General features: G+C 42.1%; 1 protein-coding gene across 2 annotated transcripts in view; it reads left to right on the top strand.

Moving 5' to 3' along the window:
• Window positions 1–24,319, top strand: part of LOC117519806 (dedicator of cytokinesis protein 2-like) — a 406,014-nt gene that overhangs the window by 364,965 nt on the left and 16,730 nt on the right. For both annotated transcript variants that reach the window (XM_034181049.1, XM_034181050.1), the window contains exons 38-47: window positions 4,756–4,845; window positions 8,903–9,007; window positions 11,412–11,553; window positions 12,279–12,360; window positions 12,522–12,606; window positions 13,214–13,300; window positions 13,430–13,606; window positions 15,043–15,126; window positions 15,250–15,387; window positions 21,274–21,401. In XM_034181049.1, coding sequence (XP_034036940.1) covers window positions 4,756–4,845; window positions 8,903–9,007; window positions 11,412–11,553; window positions 12,279–12,360; window positions 12,522–12,606; window positions 13,214–13,300; window positions 13,430–13,606; window positions 15,043–15,126; window positions 15,250–15,387; window positions 21,274–21,401 — 1,118 coding nt within the window. The remainder of the gene's footprint in view (window positions 1–4,755; window positions 4,846–8,902; window positions 9,008–11,411; window positions 11,554–12,278; window positions 12,361–12,521; window positions 12,607–13,213; window positions 13,301–13,429; window positions 13,607–15,042; window positions 15,127–15,249; window positions 15,388–21,273; window positions 21,402–24,319) is intronic.

Below are 24,319 nucleotides of genomic sequence, written 5' to 3' on the forward strand. Positions count from 1 at the left end.
ACATAATTAACCTGTCACTCCTGAGATAGATGTTCACACACAGTGATAGCAGAGCGGCGGTATTGTTTTCAGTCCTGTGTGTCTGAACCATCATTTTTTGTCATAGTCACAAATATGGATTTGTGCTGAGTGACACATATTTCAGAGAAAACCTGCACCACAGCATGTTAAAAAAAACTGTAATATAACCAGGTCACTTCATGTCTTTCTCACATTCTATTTTGAATCCTAGCTCCTAAACACAGATGCTCTTGTTGTTTGGCAGGCACACTACCAGTGCACAACAGTATAGATAAGAAAGATGTGATACCTGAACAATATTGTGTGTTGGTAACAAAGTTTGTCATTGTTATCACTCAGTATGAAGGCGGATATACTGGCAGTGCATTTGCCTCCCAACAACAAAGTTCTTGTCTCCACGCCACCTCTGAAAGTGTCTGCCACACTGTACAAATCCATAGATCAATCATTCTCAGCTATGACACAAAAACATGGAACATTTTGTTGATCATGAGTGTTGGTGATATTTAGAATGGCTTTTTCAAGGTAATAGCCAAAGTGGTTATTATTGAGCACTGATATGAAGTCATATCACATGACCGTGGACCTTGGCTGACGTAAAAAAAATCTAACGCATGAGTGTTTAACTCAAACGTGGAGCCAACATGGATTAACACAGCTGAAGAGTTGTGTCTTAATCAAGGATAAAGCATTTTGGTTTTGGAGAGAACTGATCAAATGTCAAGGCCACACATAGCCATATATTAGGGTATTACTGAGTCACAAAGAATTAACTTGCAAGGTGCAGGTGTTACGCTCTCCAAGGGCCTATTCTTGCTGACATTAAGTAATGGTTTAAACTGTTGCAAATGGACTGTATCAAAGACACATTATTTTCTTGATCCACTTTTTCATAGAACATGCTCGCAGGTGAGTGCCTGGTGGCTGGTTCTACCATCATGGGACTCAGTCGGGCTCTTCCTGAAGAAACAGCATGGTGTTATCTCCATGTGGGCTCATCACCTGCAGGGAGTCTGTAGAGCATCTGGTGGCAGTGGAGAGGGGCAAATGACCACATGGACTGACACTCAGTCAGTCACTTAACTCATGGAATCTGGAACGTTACCTCTCCGGTGGGGAAGGAGCCTGAGCTTGTGTGGACGGTCGAGTGATACCAACTAGAAACAGTGGAGCTCACCTCCACACATAGCACAGGGTCTGGAACCATATGCCTGGAGAGGGGCTGGACTCTCCCAGTTTCCAGAGTTGTCCAGGATGACAGGTGCCAGACGGGTGTGGTGATACTCATAAGTCCCCGGCTAACTGCCATTTTTGGAGTTTTCCACAGTGAATGAGAGGACTGCCTCTGTGACTTCGTGTTGCAAAGAGAAATCTGACTGTTGTTTGTGCATATGCACCAAACAGCAGTTCAGAGTATCCAGCCTTCTTGGAGACTGAGTGGGAGCCTGGAAAAGGTTTCTGCTGGAGACTTTTTATTTCTACTGGGAACTTCAACAATGGGGAAACCTGGAGAGGAGTGACTGGGAGCAATGGCCCCCCTGATCAGAATCCAAGTGCTGTTTTGGGAATGCTTTGGGATCCCTGGGAAGAGTTACATGACTTGGCCGAGTATAGGGAAGTGTGTGATAAGCTGTTTGCTTAGCTGTCACCGCAACCCGGACCAGGATAAGCCATTGAAAATGAATTAATGAATGACATATATATATATATATATATATATATATATATATATATATATATATATATATACACACACACACACATAAATACATGCATACACATAATTTTTTTTCTCCCCCTGTCAGCATACAGTAGTGTTCAGAATAATAGTAGTGCTATGTGACTAAAAAGATTAATCCAGGTTTTGAGTATATTTCTTATTGTTACATGGGAAACAAGGTACCAGTAGATTCAGTAGATTCTCACAAATCCAACAAGACCAAGCACTCATGATATGCACACTCTTAAGGCTATGAAATTGGGCTGTTAGTAAAAAAAAGTAGAAAAGGGGGTGTTCACAATAATAGTAGTGTGGCTTTCAGTCAGTGAGTTCGACAATTTTGTGGAACAAACAGGTGTGAATCAGGTGTCCCCTATGTAAGGATGAAGCCAGCACCTGTTGAACATGCTTTTCGCTTTGAAAGCCTGAGGAAAATGGAACGTTCAAGACATTGTTCAGAAGAACAGCGTAGTTTGATTAAAAAGTTGATTGGAGAGGGGAAAACTTATACGCAGGTGCTAAAAATTATAGGCTGTTCATCTACAATGATCTCCAATGCTTTAAAGTGGACAAAAAAACAGAGACGCGTGGAAGAAATACCTCGCAGATGTGAAGAAATCATGAAAAACTGTGGTTATACAACTAAATACTAGTTTAGTGATTCACAGGATTGCTGAAAAAGCAGCTTGAACATAATATTTTTGACTTTGTAGCATTAACTGCAGATGCTACTATTGTGTGCTCCTATTAGTGTGCATATCATGAATGCTTGGTCTTGTTGGATTTGTGAGAATCTACTGAATCTACTGGTACCTTGTTTCCCATGTAACAATAAGAAATATACTCAAAACCTGGATTAATCTTTTTAGTCACATAGCACTACTATTATTCTGAACACTACTGTATATAGTAATGGTAAATACCACACTGGCAGAACTATTTATGTATATTAGTACACATACGAGGTCTATTAGAAAAGAAACCGACAGTTTTATTTTTTTTAAAAACTATATGGATTTGAATCACATGATTACATCAGCCAAGCTTGAACCCTCGTCCGCATGCGTGAGTTTTTTCATGCCTGTCGGTGACGTCATTCGCCTGTGAGCACGCCTTGTGGAAGGAGTGGTCCAGCCCCCTCGTCGGATTTTCATTGTCTGAGAAGTTGCTGAGAGACTGGCACTGTGCTGTGGCGGGCGTGCCGCACCGGCTGCGAGCCGACGCGCCAATCCATCCGCACGTCTTTCATTAAAAAAATCTCCTTTAACAGTGGAATGTCCGGATAAACTGCTGATTCCGACCTCTTCTGAAAGTTCTTTGTTCTCTCACGACGTCCTGGGTCAACAGACGCTTAAATGTGGAGGTTTTCAGCTTGAAACAGGATGACGACGTCGTCTCGGAGCGCTGCGCGACGTCCCGCTCCGTGGGAAGTCCTTACAGCAATAGAAACAATCCAAAATCTCTCATCAGCCGTTAAAATTTTCACAGAAAACCAGCTGAATTTCTCGAATGGTGTCCACTCGGATGTGCCTCTCAGTTTTTGAAAAAGTTTTGATCAAGCACAGCGCCAGTCTCTCAGCAACTTCTCAGACAAAGGAATTCCGACGAGGGGGCTGGACCACTCCTTCCACAAGGCGTGCTCACAGGCGAATGACGTCACCGACAGGCGTGAAAAAACTCTCGCATGCCCACGAGGGTTCAAGCTTGGCTGATGTAATCACATGTGATTCAAATCCATATGGTTTTTAAAAAAAATAATAAGGTCGGATACTTTTCTAACAGACCTCGTATATGCAATTTATTTTTGCAAGACAGAAGGTATGTAGTGCGTGAATGAACATGGTGTGTGTGTGTGTGTGTGTGTGTGTGTGTGTGTGACCCCCATCCGCCCTTCCCGATCAGCCTACACCATCGTACTCAAAACCAACCGACAAGTTCTATAAAGAAGGGCCAACCACCAAAACAACACGAAGACAGACAATAACAAAAAACAAGTGATGAATTTACAACTTACCAGGACAAACAACCACACATGAACAAACAGTGACAGCAACAATCTGTTGCCTAATTAGTGAGCATCCATACCCTAATCTAGGACACCAGAGTCTTGATCCCCTTGAGAGCACCCAAAACCAAATTGTGGTGACGGCCACAAACACACAACCATCCACACCCAGATACCCAGAGACCCAGATCACAGCTAAATTTCCGATCACTACTGTGGCTGGTGTGTTGGGCAAGACAAAAGTACAGAACGTTACCATATGACGTGGACCACTCTGGCACGTCAGAAGCCATACGGCCGGGCGCACACGACGACGGAAATGGGCCCAGGACACAGGAGGGGCCAGGAAGGGCAGTCACCAGAGCCACTGGGGCAGCACAACGAACCACCAGAGGAACAGCCTGGCAGTGCCGGAATGCCTAGGGTGCTGGCATGGGCCCACAAAAAAGGGGCCCCAGAACCACACCACACGGGCCAAGTCCCCCGAAGGGAGGAGCCATTGCAATCGAACCCAAAGCGCAGGCAGGGACCACCAAGACAAATGGGGGCGGGGTCCGGCCCTCAGACAAGAGGTGGGACCCAATGCCCCCAGGCCCAGGGAGGCCCCCCAACACCCAAGACTCCCCCAGCACAGCCAGTAGGACCTGAAAGTTCCTTTCAAAAGCAGGTAAAATGCATTAGGCAGAAGTGTTGACTAGTGGGTAATCGAGAGCCTAAAAACTTTATTTTGAAGGTAATACATAGCTATACATTTTGTGGCTTATCAAAAACAGACAGTGCTGTGATTATACACACACTCATAAATTCTGCAGTGTGTCTGGCTCACATTCATTTTGCATTCTCGCCGTGCACTTTATGCTCTCTGAAGCAGTGCTAGAGATGCTCCCCAGAGACCACAAACCAGTGATTTTTTATTTTTCCCCAAGCTCACTCCCAACCCTGACAGCTGTACTTATTAGCAGATGGTGAAATGAAGTAAACTCTTCTTGTGTTTGGGTGTGTGTTTTAGATGTGGGAGGAGGCCATCACTTTGTGTAAGGAACTCACGGAACAGTATGAAAACGAGATTTTTGACTATGAATTGCTCAGCAAGAGACTGGTAAGATCTGGAGGGGGAAAAAAATCTAACTTCCATGTGTTTGGCACAAGAAATAATGATTATGATTATGATGTGCTTTGAGAGCAACATTTATCTCACTTTCAGAGCAGATGTTTAATGAAGCTTTGCTATATTTAATACCTGTTAGATCTTGGCCGCAGTATTAAAGATCAGTCTTTATTTGTTAAAATCCTGTAACATCTTTAACCATCAGTTCATGTTGATTCAATAGTTCATAGTTTTGATTCTGAAGCTGTCTGATTTTGGCTTCCACGTGTTACCAGGCATCAGTTGTTTTCCTCATGCTTTTTGCTTTGCACGGGATTAGCGCTCGCTTTAACACTGCAGAAGATGTGATTCCTTCCATAGTACTAATCACAGATGTGGTTTGATACCACCCTCTCCTCAGCGCAATTGCTGCTTCATCCCCATCTTGCTTCTTCTTCCCCAGACAGAATTACACTTTTCTCAACAAAGAAAATAAATAAGCCTCTCTCTTGTCATGATCTGCCCCATGTCTGGGTTTTCATCTTGGTTTTGTCTGTGTCCATGTCCCCAGTCTTGATGCCCTGTCTTTGATTTCATTTTAGGACTACTTTAGTCACTGGTTTCATTTTGCATTTCTACCACTGTAGTCATTGCTTGTAATTTCTGTTTTCCACATCTTAGTTGTGTTCTAGTTTCAGCCCCGGCCTTTAATTCTCTTGTTGATCACTATTAAATTCTCACCTTTGTTTTCCTGGTTTTGTTTCTATGCTTCTTCCATGTGTAGATTTTTTTGCATTATGTTTGGGTCTCACCTTCCACTTTATTTATATCTGCTTAGTGTTTACTTTACTGCGCTCTCTTGCACTTGTTCGCTTCATCTTTGTCTCTTTCTTCCATGCCTCTGTTTCTGTCTGCTTAGTGTTTGTTTTACTGCACTCTTTTGCTCCTGCTAAGCTTCGTCTCCTCCCTGAACTTTCTCACACACCTGTTTTCACTTTCCTTAATCACACCATGTTATTTAAGGCTTGCAAGTTTTTCTGTTTGTTGCCAGTTCGTTTGATCTCATCTGCGTTCCAGCCTTGTTTTGCTCCTGACCTTTTGCTCAACCATGTAAGACCTTGCTTTGTGTTAGACCCTGTTTTTTGCCTCAGCCCTTGTACTTAGTGATGGGTCGATGAGGCGTCATGAAGCGTTTCAACACATTGCCAAACTGTATTGATACAACTGTGTCGATACTGTGTCACTGAATATTGACACCTGCTGGACCAAAAAAATCCCTCCAGGCACCCGAGTTGACAGACTCAGCTGACACTGATTTCATGGCCTAGTATATACAATAATATAATCTAAGTCATTGTATGTCATTTTGTATCATTTCATATCTTCAGTTTAATTTAAAATCTTTAATAATAAATAATGTTAACATGCATCATAACGTGAAAATCTAAGTGAACATGTTGTGAATGAGGATGCTTGTGGACTGGGATTTTATTTTGTTTATAAATTTTTATTCAAAAATAGAAGTTGTTCCAAAGTCTTGAATTTGAGTCTGTTACGCTTGTTTGATGCAACTTCTCCAGCTTCAGAAAACACCCACTCACAGGGCACAGATGAGGCTGGAGTGCAGAGAAACTGTAATGACAGCTGGAAGAGGTTTGGATATACTGTCTTGTGGTTGTCCCAGTATCTCAGAGGATCCTGGGACCTGGCAATATTGGCCTCTGCCAGGTACCGCTGCACCTTCTGGATGGCATCAGCTGTGGCACTTTTGGTCTGCCTACCCCCTTCGATGTCGAGATGTTGCCAAAGGTCATCTAAAAACAACAATGTGGCATTTCAGTACATGATTTCCAAACAACAACAAACAAATAATGCTGAATATGAGGGCTGAAGGACCTGAACCACTTCCCTGAACCCTTCACTCTCCACAGTGCTGAGGGGCTGGCAGTCCTTCAGGATGAAACTCAGCAGAGCCTCATCCAGCATCTGCTTCCTGGAAGCTTGATGGTTAAAAATGAGGTTCACAATATATTAATAGGAATTAATTATCAATAAATTAACTGTAAGTTGTAGGATGGCTGTATCCCTGAGTTTATCCTGGGTGTATCTGGAACTTGAAAGTCTCCACAGAATCTGACTGTTTTATTGACGCAGGGAGACCATTCTATAGAACAGGAACGCTATAGGAGAAAGCTCTGACTTCTTATTCACCCTAGGGACACAAAGTAGTCCTGCACCCTGAGAACGTAAAGCCCAGGCCGGTACATAAGGTTTAATTAGGTCAGCTAGGTAGGGAGGTGCCAGTCCATGAATAATTTTATAGGTTAGTAGCAGAACCTTAAAATCTGATCTCACTGGGACAGGAAGCCAGTGAAGGGATGCCAAAATGGGTGTAATGTGGTTGTACTTTCTGCTTCGTGTCAAAAGTCTGGCTGCAGCATTTTGAACCAGTTGGAGAGCCCTAATGCTAGACTGCGGTAAACCAGAAAATAGAACATTGCAGTAGTCCAATCTATTAGAGATAAACGCATGGATCAGGGTCTCAGCATCAGCATTCTAATGTGGAGGCCAAAGGACAATGAAGGATCAAAAATTACCCCAAGGTTCCTCACTTTGTCAGTGTGATATATCACACACGAGCCTAGGCTGAGCGTTAACTGGTCAAATTGATGCCGATGTCTCACTGGACCAAGAACCATCATTTCAGTCTTATCAGAGTTTAAAAGTAGGAAGTTTCTACACATCCAACTTCTCACTGCTGCAAGGCAATCTTCTAAGGATTTTATGTGAATGAGATTACCAGCAGTTATCGGCATGTATAACTATCATCTGCATTGCAGTGAAAGATATAAAGGGAGAAAAGCAGGGGGCCTAAGACAGACCCCTGTGGAACCCCAAATTTCATGTCACTAAGGTTAGAGGTAGTGTTACTGTACAAAACACAGTGAGAATGACTGGTCAAGCATGATGTCAGCCATGCAAGGGCACTCCAGTAATTCCAAAATGCTTTTCCAGCCTATCAAGTAGAATATGGTGACCCACTGTATGAAATGCAGCACTGAGATCTAACAGCAACAGAACCGTAGTGGTGTCCAAGTCCATTGTAAGCAGAAGATCATTCACCACTTTAGTGAGAGCCATCTCTGTGGAATGATATTTTCTAAAAGCAGACTGCAGTGGCTCAAAGAGATTATTCTCAGTAAGATAGTCTATGAGCTGCTGTGACACCACTTTTTCCAGACTTTTAGAGCAAAATGATAGATTTGATATCAGCTGATAGTTTTTCAATACACTAGGGTCAAGATTAGGTTTCTTAAGTATTGGTTTAATCACTGCAGACGTTTGCTGAATTCGATGATACACCGCAAAAGATCCGAGATTCTTTTGGCAGATGCATCCCGTTGACAGATACACTTCCTTATAAACACAGTTTGGCCACTTTGGCGCTTCAGTGTCAGTTCGAAACAGTTCCTGTATCAGTCACGTGACTTTTGCAAAGCGATACACGCACAGACACGGGGTTTTGCTCTATGAGCTCGACACATGCACAGATGCATCGGTGTTGCTGGACCCATCACTACTTGTACTTGGACTCACTGTGCTTTTTGAACCGTGCTTGTTTTTTGACTCTAGCTCTGCCTCAGTCTTGACAACATTACTACTCTGTGCCACTGAACCCAGCTTGCTTTGACCATGCCTCAGCCTTACGTCTACCTATTACCTCCGCCACCTTGACTGATTACCCGTGTACTGAATTTGTGCCAGTTTTTCCAGATAAAGCCTTTTATTACTCCACCTCCAGTTTCTGTGAGTCTACATTCTGTGTCCTGCATTTTGTTCGTTGCTCGCCATGAATCTCGACATCTCTCTCTTTCTTTGTGAGCTCATCTGTGGTTTTCTCAGCTAATTCTGAATATGTGGCTAGATAAATGACACAATGCCCTTGGCTAATGCACCTGTTCACTTCCTAGGTTTTCTCTGAGGACCACTTTGATGTTGAAGCTAAAAGAAAAGCATTTGCTGTGGAGAAGTGAAACTACCCTCTGCCTCTATTTTCTCTTCTCTGCAGGAGATACAGGCCAAGTTCTATGAGAGCATCATGAAGATTTTAAGGCCTAAGCCGGACTACTTTGCAGTGGGCTTCTACGGACATGGCTACCCTCCATTCCTCAGGGTTTGTGATAATATCACTATTTAATGTCACTGGAGACCAGATCAGTACTAAGGTTTTACTTCTCACACTGGAAGCACACAGACTGTCACAATAGAAATTTTGCCAACAAGACCTTTTTATAAATGGGTCAACATATATTGTTGGTTTTTTTTTTTTTGCTACTATCAGCACTGAAACTACCTTTTAAATTCATCCATTCATTCCACTACTGCTATGAGGTTCATCTATCCATTTTCTAAGCCCTCTTACTTCATTTAAGGGTCACAGGGGAGCCGAGTCCTATCGCAGTGGCATTTGTGCGAAAGGTGGGGTACACCCTGGACAGACCACCAGTCTGTCACAGGGCAGACACCTATAGACAGACAAATACATTTACACTCTCTTTCACACCTATTGACCATCTTAGAGTGACCAATTCACTAAACCTGCATGTCTTTGGTTGGTTGAGGAAGCCGGACCATTCAGATGGAACCATTATCTTTTGCAGCAGTACATACTTTAAGGCCCCTTCACACATAGTGTGACGTTTCCTTGAATACGGCGAAACAGTTCAAATTAGAGCACATCGCGCTGCTGATGTGGATTAAATAAAAACCAGCTGGTACCTGTGGAACCACATCTCTGATGTGGATTAAATAAAAAATAACAACCAGCTGGTACCTGTGGAACTACACTGTGCCTCTTATGTGGAATAAAAAAAAACAAACAAACTAAAAACATACCACCCACAGGATTCGTACCTGCACTTTAGTGATTACCAGCCTGAAACTTTACCACTGAGCTACCATCAGTGGCCTGTAAAAGCAGTGCGGGGAAAATGCCTGAAATCAACAGAGATAGAAGTATTTAAAAAAAATAAAACCATACACCATAAAAAAACACAGCATTTTTTATTGAATCCCTCTTATCAAGCAGGCAATACAAATATGATCCGTCTGTTCCTCTGTAGATGACCCATGGTCACAGACATACAGTCATGAAATGACATGAATGAGAAGCAGTTTGCTCTTCTCATGTCCACATCTGCTGGCACAGACAACCGGTCCATCCCCACCTCTTGAAAGTAACTGTTATCTTCCACAGACAGGTGAAACTTGGACATCCCTTTTCCCTTCACCAGCTACTGCGTCCTTAATACTTCGGCATGTGTGTGCTGGATCATGCACACAGAAACGTACCACATGCCCAAAATGTCATAGCTGATGTTGTCTTACAATACTGTAAAAATTATTACTTTCATCTAAGTAACTGTTCATTTGCCGCAAAGTGATTGCAGTTATACAAAAAGCCTCTTCAAAAGAGATCATTTACCTCCACTAACAGCTTTAGGTTATTGGTTAGCATCCATAGCTCACAATGACAGTTAGACACCACCAGGACCTTCATTGTCCTGCAAAGTTAGCACATCACAAATGAAAAATTATTCTCTCTGTCTTTGCCAGCAGCATAGTAAAACTAATGGGGCATAAAGGACCTTATGCAACATTATTGCTGTGTGGATCGGAGCACATGCCACTGTCAGTAGGACTTGACCATATAAAGGTCACAGAGTCAGTGGCTTCATTATGATGACCAGATCAGTCCAATGTGGCTATGACTGGTGCAGGTCACAACTTGGTCTGATAAATTACACTAAAGGTGTGTAGTGTTTGTCAGCTTTACTTGGACTCTTCTGTCAGAAAATGAATGAAAAGTTCCCTTGGTGCATTATAGGATATAATATTGCACAACTTGCCTGCCATACTACATTTTCCTCCTTGTTGCTCTGTACATGCTTCTGCACACGGTATGCCATATCTGGGGACCTACTGGTCACGGTCTTCATTGTAATGTCAAATTAAGTGGAAGTGAATAATTCCTTTAGGCTGTTATGGAACATTTTGTCAGAAATAAATATATACAATTCACCCACTACTCACATCTCAGGAACTATTAAAAATAGAGATTTTTTTCTTCTTCTTGTGCTCAGACCCCATGTTTGTTTTTGCTCCAATTTGACCACAAATGAATGGAACTACCAGTTTTTGACCTTTAACCACAATTCAGTTGCTTCTATTTTATTTCAGCAACCAAAGAGGACACAGAGAATAGTTTGGGCTCAAATTACTCAGATATTCAGAAGTTTCTATTTGTTTCATGCAACATATTTTCTAGAAAATGGCCAAAAACCCAGTGGGATGTTTCCTTGTAAACTCACTTTTTGTCTTCATTATGGTTACCAGTATAATTCCACTAGCAATGATTTCCATTTTAATTTTAGGTGACTCCTCTAAGGACATACCCAAACAATAATAATAATAAACCAAATATAAACAATAAGTTGAGACCATTCAACACCAGCCAAAACATTTTAAATTTTAAATTCTGCAACATTTATGGTACTACTTTGCTTGGTCTATTTCAGAACAAGGTATTTATCCACCGCGGTAAAGAGTATGAGCGCAGGGAGGACTTTCAGAACCACCTGATGAGTCAGTTTCCCAGCGCCGTGCGCCTCAACACCACCACCATGCCTGGGGACGACATCAGGAAATCCACACTTCAGTGTATCCTATAACACACAAACAGTGCACTCACACTAATGTCAGCAGTATGTGGTAGGCAGTGGTGGGCACAGATAACCAAAAAATTAACTTTGATAACAGATAATCAGATAACTGAAAAGTTATCTTTGATAAAGATAAACCACACAAAAATGTATCGGAAGTTACAGATAACCGATAACTTCCAGTGTTGTCTCTGGTACATTTGCAACTACTAACAAGTTTAATTTGAGTTTTAACACCACGATCACTTTTGAAAGCGACAAAAGACTCAAACAATGAGTCAGCATTTCTATGTTTGAGCATGCTGCCCCCTGCTGGAAGCTACATGGCTACAGCACTGAAGCACCCTGAGAGCAGTCACAAAGCCAGCTCTCTACCAATCACAATGCTCCGGTCAGGCAGAGGTTTTGAAAAATAAAGGCATCCTGACTTATGGTTTTGTGTGAATACTGATAGAATAACGCCATTAATGTCAATTGTGGAGATAATCCGATAACGAAAACATTATCTTCGATAATTATCTGTTATCGGATTATCCAAAGTGTGCCCACCGCTGGTGGTACGTAGTACCTGGATACTTTTAAGCTCATGCACTTATTTAGGAGTATTCGGCGAAAAAGAACTTTCTTCTACTTTTGTTAGTGTTGGGTAACAAAAACCCAGCTGCTTGAAGAGCTCTTCAGACAGAATTAAATACTGTTTTATTCCTGATTGATCTGATCCAGACATCCAGTGTTTCACGGTGCAGCCTGTTCTTGAGATCCCTCCTCGCCTCAAGAACAAACCCGTCCCTGATCAAATTATCAAGTCAGTGCTGCCTAACTCTTCACATTTTTGTAAAGTAAAAATAATGTATTTCAAATGTAAGCAAAGCCATGTGACAACTTCACATTTGACTATTTTGTAAATATTTCTTGTTCTCCTTTTTTCCCCATTGTGTGTCTTTTGTTTTTGTCTTCCTGGTGCAGCTTCTACAAGTCGAACTACGTGCAGCGGTTTCACTACTCCAGGCCAGTGAGGAAAGGACCCGTGGACCCAAACAATGAATTTGCTGTGGGTTTTTGTCTTAAAAGGAAACATAATTATCAGCATGAAATCAAAAATCCATGCTACAGGAAGGCTTACCTTATAGTCAGATTAACTACAAATGAGACCAACAATCAGTTCAATCAATCCATTTCATTTATATAGCAAAAAATCACAACAAAGCTGCTTCAAGGTGCTTCACCCAAGTAAGGTCTAACCTTACCAACCCCTAGAGCAAGCACATAGGTGACAGTGGTAAGTGAAAAACTCCCTCTGATGATTTGAGGGAGAAACCTCAAGCAGACCAGACTCAAAGGAGTGGCCCTATGCATAATGTTTGATAAAATATAAAGGACGAGAAACCAGATTTGGCATTCTTAAGATATGCTAAAATCCATACAAATGTATTTACACAGAGACTAATGTGATCACTAGAGCATATGCTGATATGCTAAGACATCCACTTACAGTTGAAGACAAAGTCAGATTGAAGTACATCGCCAGGTTCAAATATATGCGTAAATAGTTTAAGATAATGTAATTGGCTGGTAAGATTTGGGTTATAATACAGGATTAAATATTAGTTTAGTAATATTCACGTCCTTTCTTTTGTGTTCCTTCCTTCTTGAATTAGTCCATGTGGATTGAACGCACCACATTCACCACCGTCTATAAGCTCCCTGGGATCCTGCGCTGGTTTGAGGCTGCCGACATGAAACATGTAAGTTTCCAAGGGCCTTCCTTCCACTTCTTTTTAACTGTTAATATTTCTCATCTTTCAAATCCCTTCCTTAAAATATTCCAATCAGGCTACATCCATCTCATCCTACCTCTCAACATTCTTCTCTAGACCACTCTGTCTCCACTTGAGAATGCCATTGAGACAATGGAATCCACGAATGAGAAGATCCTCACAATGATTAACCAATATCAAGCTGACTGGACACTTCCCATCAACCCTCTCTCCATGCTGCTCAATGGCATTGTGGATCCAGCGGTCATGGGAGGATTTGCCAAGTATGAAAAGGTCAGAAATCAAGACTCAGTTTTAGACTTATACCCACCTACAGACCCTTACAACAGCATTATCTACTGGATTTGAGTAAATATTGTTGGAAAGGTGTAAAAACAGAATGAACAGTTTAGTGATCACCGAACCAGCATTTACTTTTGATTGCTGTAGATGGTGGTACTTAGTTTTATTATTTCAGTTAAACTTTATATGAGCATTACTTTCAGATATTCAAAAACGTTTGGGAGTATCACTGCATCAAACACTCTACAAAACTAGCCCTGGATGGCAACTATCTATCCCCATCTCTCAAAAGCAACCATCTATCCACCACAGTCAGGTGAAACATGGGTATCCCCTTGGCCTTCTCCAGTTGCTGGATACTCAACATTGAGGCACCTGTGCGATGGATCATGCATAGAGAAAGGCAACACATGTCCAAAGTTTTGTAGCTGACACTCCCTGCCAATGGAATTTTTCATCTAAGTCTCTCTGAGTAAGCCCACATTTGATGCAGAATTATTCCAGTGGTACAGAAGGATCTTTCAGAGACAGAGTGCTAAAGGCATTCAGTTATCGACCTAAGTCAACATTTAACACAGCTATACAGTAAGTCAGGAAGCATGAGTTTCCTAAAGGCTTGGACCTTCATTCTCCTGCAAAGATATCTCCTGACCTCAGAGGCCAAGGACCTAAAGACATGAATGCCACTGAGATAAATAAATTAATCCACAAGTTTAACACTTTGACAGCATGCAGATACACTTCTAATGGCTGAGTGAAGGAAGACATTGAAAGTCTTGATCCAAGACAGCCAGTATCCAGGCATTTCAACTCCTTGCACACCTTGCACACCTTCTCAATTGCTGCTATCAGGGTATCCACTGATTTCGCAAAGATCACAGCATCGTGCATGACATCAGGATAAAAATATAACCTTTCCTCACCAACAAAGGCACCTAAGCCAAATGCTTCCACAACCCTATCTCAGTCCATGTATGCACTGAACAGTACAGGAGCCGGACAGTACTATGATACAATCTAAACTCAATTTCTTCTCAAAGTTATGCTATTTAAAGACTATCTCCAAATAATAAGCACATGCATACATTTTCTGAACTAAATGAGTTATGTTTTTTCCCCAGTGGATCTTCTTTAATAACATAAAATCATCCAGCATCAAGTCCATCACCTCCTGCCATCCTCAGTATGATCAGAATATAATTCTGAGGTCCAAATGACATTAAATGCTGTGAAACTATTAGACTCTGATGTATTCATAATCTGAAATGTCATTTTGAGTCATACATTTGCATAGAGAATGAGATCAGGGTGCTTAGCAAGTGCTTCTGCAAGTGGAAAGGTCAGCTATTAATTTACAAACTGCCTGAGAGGATGAAACGTATTGGTGTCATGCTTTAAATGAGCTCTTAATATTTCCTTGGTATCAGGCATTCTTTACCGATGAGTATACACAGCAGCACCCAGAGGACAAAGAGAAGCTGCTCCGACTCAAAGACCTCATCGCATGGCAGGTATCGAATGCACATCCACAAATACTTGGTCTCAAATCTGGATCTGTGCCTCATACTTTGTTTTTAATATTGTGTTGAATGACAATAAGCCGACATTAATGCCAAACATTCAACCATTTCCAGATCCCCCTGCTGGGCGGAGGGATCTTCCTCCACGGAAAGAGAGTGACGGACGACCTGCGCCCATTCCACGACAGGATGGAGGAATGTTTCAAACAGCTAAAGAAAAAAGTGGAAAAGGAGTATGGTGTGAGAGAACTGGTAAGGATGGGAAAACAAAAGAAAAAGTGACTACAGAAAAGGCTTTGTATTGTTGAACAGTAAGGATTTTTCTGCCAAGCTGGAGTTTCAGAGCTACTTTTAACTGCAGTAATTCCCCTAAAAATGAGCAGATCACAGGCAGTTTTAAAGATCAGAGCACTCACAAAAGGCCTATGAAAACAGCTTTGATATAAAATTTAGGCGAATATTCCTCTGTGAACAGAAGGCACTTGGGTCTTTCATTTGAGGTTCTTTCAGCTTGGCTAATTTCAACAGTACCTAAATGACTGAATCATCAATGTTCTTTAGTGTCGTGTTGTAATGGCCTTGGGCCTTATGGAAAGTTCCTAAATGAACTGAATGAATTTATTTCAGATGTACTGGTACACCCTAAAAAGGTTCTGATGACTGGGAGTTTTAACTTTCATGGTAATAGGTCAGCTTTCCCCTATGTTAAGCCGTTGTTGGACGTCTTTGACTTCCATCAAGTGGTACAGGATCCCACACATAACGATGAAGACTCTCTCGAATAGATTTTGGATCAGGGTATAGACATCTCAACTGTTGTAGTACTTCTTCCACTCCCAACTTCCTTGTCAAATCTCCTTTGTCACTTTGTTGGCATGTGGATGATGAAGGTTTTGTCTCATAAACACAATGTATTGGACCTACTTTAAGATATAAGAAGGTCCTTGGGTCATTATCAGCAGTGGATCTATCTGTGGGCACTGTTAACAAAAACTTCACCTAGATGCTACGAGGTCCATTGGACTCAGTTGCTGTAAACACAGTTGCCTCTGAGGGCAGATGCTCTCACTTAATGATGAATTAAGATGACTGAAAGTACCATATTTTCCTACGTTGCATCGTTTTTCTGTATTATCAGCTACAGTGGGGAAAATGACCCCCTGTCAGTTTTGCAGGTTTTCCCACCTACAAAGAATGGAGAGGTCTGTAATTTTTATTGTAGGTACACTTCAACTGTGAGAGACAGAATGTAAAAGAAAAATCCAGAAAATCACATTGTATGATTTTTTTAAAATAATTAATTTGCATTTTATTGCATAAAATAAGTATTTGACCCCCCACCAACCAGCAAAAATTCTGGCTCTCACAGATCTGTTAATATTTCTTTAAGAAGCCCTCTTATTCCCAATTCTTTACCTGTATTAATTGCACCTGTTTGAACTTGTTACCTGTGTAAAAGACACCTTTTCACACACTCAATCAATCACACTTCAACCTGTCCACCATAGCCAAGACCAAAGAACTGTCTAAGGACACCAGGGACAAAACTGTAGACCTGCACAACGCTGGGATGGACTACAGGACAACAGGCAAGCAGCTTGGTAGAAGACAACAACTGTTAGGATTAATTATTACAAATGGGAAGAAACACAAGATGACTGTCAATCTCCCTCGGTCTGGGATTCCATTCAAGATCTCACTTTGTGGGGTAAGGATGATTCTGAGAAAGCTCAGAACTACACAGGAGGACCTGGTCAATGACCTGAAGAGAGCTGGGACCACAGTCACAAAGATTACATTAGTAACACATGACGCTGTCATGGTTTAAAATCCTGCAGGGCAGCAAGGTCCCCCTGCTCAAGCCAGCACATGTTCAGGCCCGTTTGAAGTTCACCAGTGACCATCTGGAAAATCCAGAGGAGGCATGGGAGAAGGTCATGTGGTCAGATGAGAGTTTTTTGGAACCAACTCCACTTACCATGTTTAGAGGATGAGAACAACCCCAAGAAAACCATCCCAACTGTGAAGCATGGGGGTGGAAACATCATACTCTGGGGGTGCTCTTCTGCAAAGGGGACAGGACGACTGCACCGTATTGAAGGGAGGATGGATGGGGTCATGTATTGCAAGATTTTGGCAAACAACCTCCTTCCCTCAGTAAGAGCATTGAAGATGGGTCATGGCTGGGTCTTCCAGCATGACAATGACCCCAAACACACAACCAGGGCAACTAAGGAGGGGCTCCATAAGAAGCATTTCAATGTCCTGGAGTGGCCTGGCCAGTCTCCAGACCTGAACTCAATAGAAAATCTTTGGAGGGAGCTGAAACTCCAAGCCTGAAAGATTTGGAGAAGATCTGTATGGAGGACTGGACCAAAATCCCTGTTGTAGTGTGTGAAAACTTGGTCAAGAACTACAGGAAACGTCTGACCTCTGTAATGGCAGACAAATGTTTCTGTATTTTCTGTATTTCCAATTGTTAAGCTCTGTTTTTCTGGGGGGGGGGGTCAAATACTTATTTTATGCAATAAAATGCTAATTAATTATTTAAAAATCATAAAATGTGATTTACTGGATTTTTTTTTTTTTTTTTAGGTTCTGTCTCTCACAGTTGAAGTGTACCTACGATAAGAATTACAGACCTCTCCATTCTTTGTAGGTGGGAAAACCTGCAAAACTGACAGGGGGTCAAATGCTTATTTTCCCTACTGTATATCAGTGGACTTTTTATTACTCGCATTTATTCTTTCATTCTTGTAGTTTATTTTGTTTAGTACTTTGAGTCATGGGAAAGCCTTATACAACTATTTATTGCAATTATTAACTATAGGCAAGCAATCTTTCACTATATAAGCTGCATTGGAGTGGCACCTCCCACACTAATAAAAACAAAAACGGCCCAAAAAACAAAATAACATGGCTTATACTCAGGAAAATACGATAAATGTTGGGAACTTGGCCATAATTGGCATCACTCTAGGCAGAAGGCCTATTGTTATGTGTCGACGCAGATTGAGGAGCGAACCTGCGTCAGACAGGACCCAGCACTAAAAATAACCAGGAAGCGGTTCCATCAACAAAAAAACAATTTATTTTTCACCTGTGCCTAAATAAATCATACAAAAAACCCCAACCCAATGTCCTTCAAGAGGAGTGACTGCTGGCACGCTCTCCAGTGTTCACAGGGAGAGAAGTCCAATGCTCCTGGACTCACTACCATCAAACAGACACCCCCCAGGTGGACACGACAAACTGACTCTCTGTTGAAGCACAGAAGATGTGAGGCACGTTAGCAATTATAGCAATTTCTTTCACAAAACACATGCTATCAGCAACACATCAAGGTTTATACTTTTTATCTTTATGCACATGAGCAGCTTCTCACAATAAGTGGAGGATCACTTATCCTGCACGCCACAACAGTGAGAAGCAAGCCACACCATTCTCATCACAATTTCACGTATACTATGTAGCAAAACCTCAAGTTATTATCTACAATTAGTCCAACAGTTAATTACCTTTACTGTGTGCTGACAGCATGTGTCCTCACCCTTCCTTGCTTCACAGGCTTAATGTGTCAAACCCAGGTGCGGTCCTCAGCGTCTCACAAACGAACATCACAAGGTCGAGTTCCCGGCAGTTCTGCTTGATTCACACATGCCTTAAAAGCAGGACGCCATCCAATTATCCGCTACAGCTGAAAGTCTTTAGGGCTGCACGTGAGCACCAGTCCCAGGTGCCTCACATGATATTGACGAGGGTGAGGATTCTTCAGCCAGCACCTTCTTTTCCACAGACAAATCAGCTTCCATGCCACCTGAGGAGCAAAGAAAAGAAAACAACACCAAAACCTCCAGCCACACCCCCCGACACACAACACCTATTATTGTAAGTGTCACAAAAGCACAAATGAGTAAAAAACTACTGTGTTGGCTGTCAACACAGTTGATTATCCTAAATGGATAAATAACAATAAATACAATCCAAGATTCTTGTTTGATACTGTGAGGTGGTGGTGGCCAAGTGGTTAATGCACTTGCTTTCAGAAGGTTCCCAGTTGGAATCCCACCCCTACCACATTTCTCCATGTAAAGTGGAGTTGCGTCAGGAAGGGCATCCGGCATAAAACTTGTGCCAATTCAACATGCAGATCCACCTTGGATTTGCTGTGGTGACCCCGAGTACAAAAAACAAGGGAGCAGCAGCCGAAGGGAATTACTTTTAATCAGATGGTTGGCTGTTGGAGGTTTTTGTCTCCTGCCATCAGGAACTGGGTTATTAAAATGTGCATGCCTGCATTCGTACCCACGATAACTCATCAATGCTGCCAGATATCATTTTCATATGCTGTCTAGATGAAAATCTTCGAGAGGTATGCACATGAGTAGTCTGTGACCTCTGTAGTTGTTTAGACGCTTGTTACCTAGTTAAGCGCCTCTTCACACATACTGCGAATTTGGTTGATTTGTGCATAAAATGCGTATGAAGCAGGAATCGTGAGCAAAACGTATGAAATCATGGCTGCTTTGTACACCTGCTGCCACAACTATTTGTACACACCAGCAGCTGAAAGACTGTGTGTGTGTGTGTGTGTGTGTGTGTGTGTGTGTGTGTGTGTGTGTGTGTGTGTGTGTGTGTGTGTGTGTGTGTGTGTGTGTGTGTGTGTGTGCGTGTGTGTGTGTGTGCGTGCGTGCTCAAATGAGCCCATCGAACCCTCTTGCGGCAGGTGACACATATGGACATCTAATACCACACGGTTGGCACTTAGAAAATGTGTGGCCATTCATACTATTAACACCGCAACAGTCAGCAAACAATCATTGTCAAGCTGGATGTGAAATTTGTCCAAGTGTCCCACGGCTGTGAAGTTGCACATGTGGTGTGCCAGAGTGTCAGCTCCCCCCAACACGTGTGCATGTGCTTCGTGTGGTCTCTCCGCTCCCCCAGCACGTGCGTACATGTGGTTCGCGCACCCCCCACAGGTGAGGCATCTCTCATCTGATCACAGAGTGACATCTTGGTGTGTGCACTGACAGGACAGGGGGTGTGGCTGGCTACCCACAGCTGTTGAGACATCTCCGGTTCTGGACATCACAGCTGCAGCACACGTCCCGTGTCTTGACGGATATGCATGTGTGTGTGCTTGTGTGGAAATACATAAAAACCGTCAGTCCTTTTGGACACGCAGTAGGCGACGTCCCGTCACGTCCGACAGGACACGTGTGTGAGTGATGCGCCGCGGGACAAGCCAACAGTATGACAAATACGCCACTTTCAGCCACGTACCAGCAGAAATATGCCGTTTGGTCAGTTATCACAGCGCTTCAGGGCTGTGAGCGGCGCGCTGCAGGACAAGTATGACAAATACACCACTGTCAGTCACATATCAGCAGAAATGCGGTATACCAAACGCCGTTTGGTCAATTATCACAGCGCTTGTATTTTCTAAAAAAAAAAAAAAAAATTTATCTGCTTGTTGATTTGAACCATTTCACGCTCCTATTGCAAGATAGTGATTGTAGTGCAGTGGTAAAGTTTCCATCTGGTAATCAGAGCATGTGGGTTCAAATCCTGTGGATGGCTTTTTTTTAACCGCAGGGTTCTATATTGCGTACCATTTAATGTAAATTTATATCAACCTAGTGCTATTCACTAATTATACAGCTGTTTTTTAAATTTTATTTTCCTTCACATCAGCGGTGTGATGTGGCGCACCTCATTCCATGGGACGAGGTGTACCACATCACACCGCTTGTGTTCCTGCTCGAAAGACACCATCGCGTGCACGAACTGTCGCACCGGCAACATGCACACCTGCCTGTTGGTACGATGTTTCCTGGTGCGCTTATACTAGCTCTACCACTGTGAGTCACCCTGAGTTGTACGTATTCGCACTATGTGTGAAGGGGCCCTGAAAGTAGGTCATGGTCAAAACATTGTTATTGTGAAAACGTATATACATGCACTAAAGTAAGACACTTTAATTTTATGTACATGGTGTTGTACCTTTACATAGTATATGTTGAGATGGTGGAGCTCCAAAAACGTTTCACCATTAAATAAGATGTTGTTTTTCATATTTGCAGAATTATTTTCTTTTGTTAACACATATTCAACAGTCACTCTCTGTCCCTGCAGCCAGATTTGGATGAGAGGAAATCCACTCGTCCTCGCTCAATGCTGCGCTCCTTCCGTCAGTCTATCATCTCCATTTCGTCACTGCAGGGATCTGAATGTGGGACTCCAACCAAGCTCCATGCAGACCAGTAACTCAAATACATTCACCAATGTCTTTCGATTGTGTGTATTAATGTATCACGACAACACATAACTTTACTTGGCTGGACCTGGTGGCCCATTTTGCTGGATATCGGACATGTACAGTAGTGTTCAGAATAATAGTAGTGCTATGTGACTAAAAAGATTAATCCAGGTTTTGAGTATATTTCTTATTGTTACATGAGAAACAAGGTACCACTACATTCAGTAGATTCTCACAAATCCAACAAGACCAAACATTCATGATATGCACACTCTTCAGGCTATGAAATTGGGCTATTAGTAAAAAAAGTAGAAAAGGGGGTGTTCACAATAATAGTGTGGCATTCAGTCAGTGAGTTCGTCAATTTTGTGGAACAAACAGGTGTGAATCAGGTGTCCCCTATTTAAGGATGAAGCCAGCACCTGTTGAACATGCGTTTCTCTTTGAAAGCCTGAGGAAAATGGGATGTTCAAGACATTGTTCAGAAGAACAGCAGAGTTTGATTAAAAAGTTGATCGGAGAGGTGAAAACTTATACACAGGTGCAAAAAATGGACAAAAAAACAGAGACGTGTGGAAGAAAACGGAAAACAACCATCAAAATGGATAGAAGAATAACCAGAATGGCAAAGGCTCACCCATTGATCAGCTCCAGGATGATCAAAGACAGTCTGGAGTTACCTGTAATTGCTGTGACAGTTAGAAGACGCCTGTGTGAAGCTAATTTATTTGCAAGAATCCCCCGCAAAGTCCCTCTGTTAAATAAAAGACATGTGCAGAAGAGGTTACAATTTGCCAAAGAACACATCAACTGGCCTAAAGAGAAATGGAGGAATATTTTGTGGACTGATGAGAGTAAAACTGTTTTTTTTTGGGTCCAAGGGCCGCAGACCGTTTGTGAGACGACCTCCAAACTGTCAGGCTCAGACTAGGCGTGGCACAGAAGGTGGATGGATGCAAATGCAAAACTCACAGGGACAGGTGTGATTGTATAAAGGCTTGCAAAACTCACAGAGACTGGTGTGATAGTAAAAAGGCTTTATCTCAAAAAGGCAGGCAGGGATTTGGTACACAAGTAGACAGTCACAGAGGTGGCGGTACAGGCTGGCGACAGGCTAAGGCGAGGTCCAAAAACATGCACTGGTCAAAACACAAGGCAGCAGTGGTCATGGGCTGAGGCAAGAGCAAGGTCAAAGGCAGAACATGGTCAAAAACACTGCAGAGCAAAACAAAGCAAGACAAAAGTCCTGGAACGTGAACTAGAAAGCACGACAAACTGGCAGAGAGTGGAGAAAGTGAGGGGTTTAAATAACAGGTGCAGTAATTAGGAAAACAAGACACAGGTGTCAGGGAAAGTGCTGGAAGGGGCGTGGTCAGACAAGACAGAGGTGAGGCAGGAGTAGAGTGACAGGTGGGCGTGACTAAAAGAAACAGACTCAGTGACTGAAAATCAAACCCCAACCAACTGTGATAAAAACTGAAAAACTTAACGCAGAGAAGAAGACAAGACAAGAGTGCCAACATAAGACAGTGATCAACAAGAAAATAAAGATAGAGACCACACTAGAACGGGACCAACAAGTGGCAACAGTAAAACAGAAAATACAACTAATGACTACTCAGAAAATAAAGGATAAACAGAGCATAAAACCAATGACAAAAGTAATATGCACAGAAAAGAGATACTCAGAACAAAACCAAAACAAGGCTTAACAAGTGACTAAAATACAATAGCCAAATACATACAACTAGGGACTGAAATCATGATAAACAGAAAATTAAAGACACAGGATCGAAGACTGATACACACATGAGTCCAGATAATAACAAGAGCCCAGAACGGGCTGAAACATGACACAAACTCTGAATTCAAGCCACAGTTCACAGTGAAGACAGTGAAGCATGGTGGTGCAAGCATCATGATATGGGCATGTTTCTCCTACTATGGTGTTGGGCCTATATATCACATATCAGGTATCATGGATCAGTTTGGATATGTCAAAATACTTGAAGAGGTCATGTTGCCTTATGCTGAAGAGGACATGCCCTTGAAATGGGTGTTTCAACAAGACAATGACCCCAAGCACACTAGTAAACAAGCAAAATCCTGGTTCCAAACCAACAAAATTAATGCCTCGCAGATGTGAAGAAATCATGAAAAACTGTAGTTATACTCGTACAACTAAATACTAGTTTAGTGATTCACAGGATTGCGAAAAAAAAAAAACAGTTTGAACATAATAGTTTTGAGTTTGTAGCGTCAACAACAGATGCTACTATTATTGTGAACACCCCCTTTTCTACTTTTTTACTAATAGCCCAGTTTCATATTAGTTATGAGCAATTTTATATTAGTTATAAAAATCTAAATCACAATATATTTTTTGCTTCTTCATACAAAAAACAAAACTGTTTAATCCAATAAAAATTAAGTTTAAACCCAAGAATAAATAATTTACTAAATTCCAACATGCTTTCATATAAGATAACTGTCAGGCTTACAGGTACAAAGTCGCTGGACACAAGTGCAGGATTCAGATGACGGAGTAACAGGGTTTAATCAAAGTTCAGGCTGGGATCGATACACAAAAAAGCGGGCCGAGAAAACAACAGTAACCAAAGCACGAGGCAGAGACAAAGTCCAAAAACAGACAGGTCAAAAACACAGGTACGCAATACAAGGCAAAAAATACTCTGGAAAAAGTGCTCAAAAGTGCCTCAAGGCTCAACAATCAACAAGAAGGTGTGACCTAAATAGAGGAAGTGATTAGATGGAAACATAAAACAGGTTTGAAGAAGGATCTGGAATGGGAGTGGCATGCAGGAAAGAGGACAGGAAGGGAACTCCCAACACCAAGCATCAGACACCAGACAAGAAAGGTCCCTCCATCAAAACCCAACCAACCACAACAGTGACAAAATA

Source organism: Thalassophryne amazonica, chromosome 11 (genome assembly GCF_902500255.1).
Source record: "Thalassophryne amazonica chromosome 11, fThaAma1.1, whole genome shotgun sequence".
In the NCBI taxonomy this organism is placed as follows: Eukaryota; Metazoa; Chordata; class Actinopteri; order Batrachoidiformes; family Batrachoididae; genus Thalassophryne; species Thalassophryne amazonica.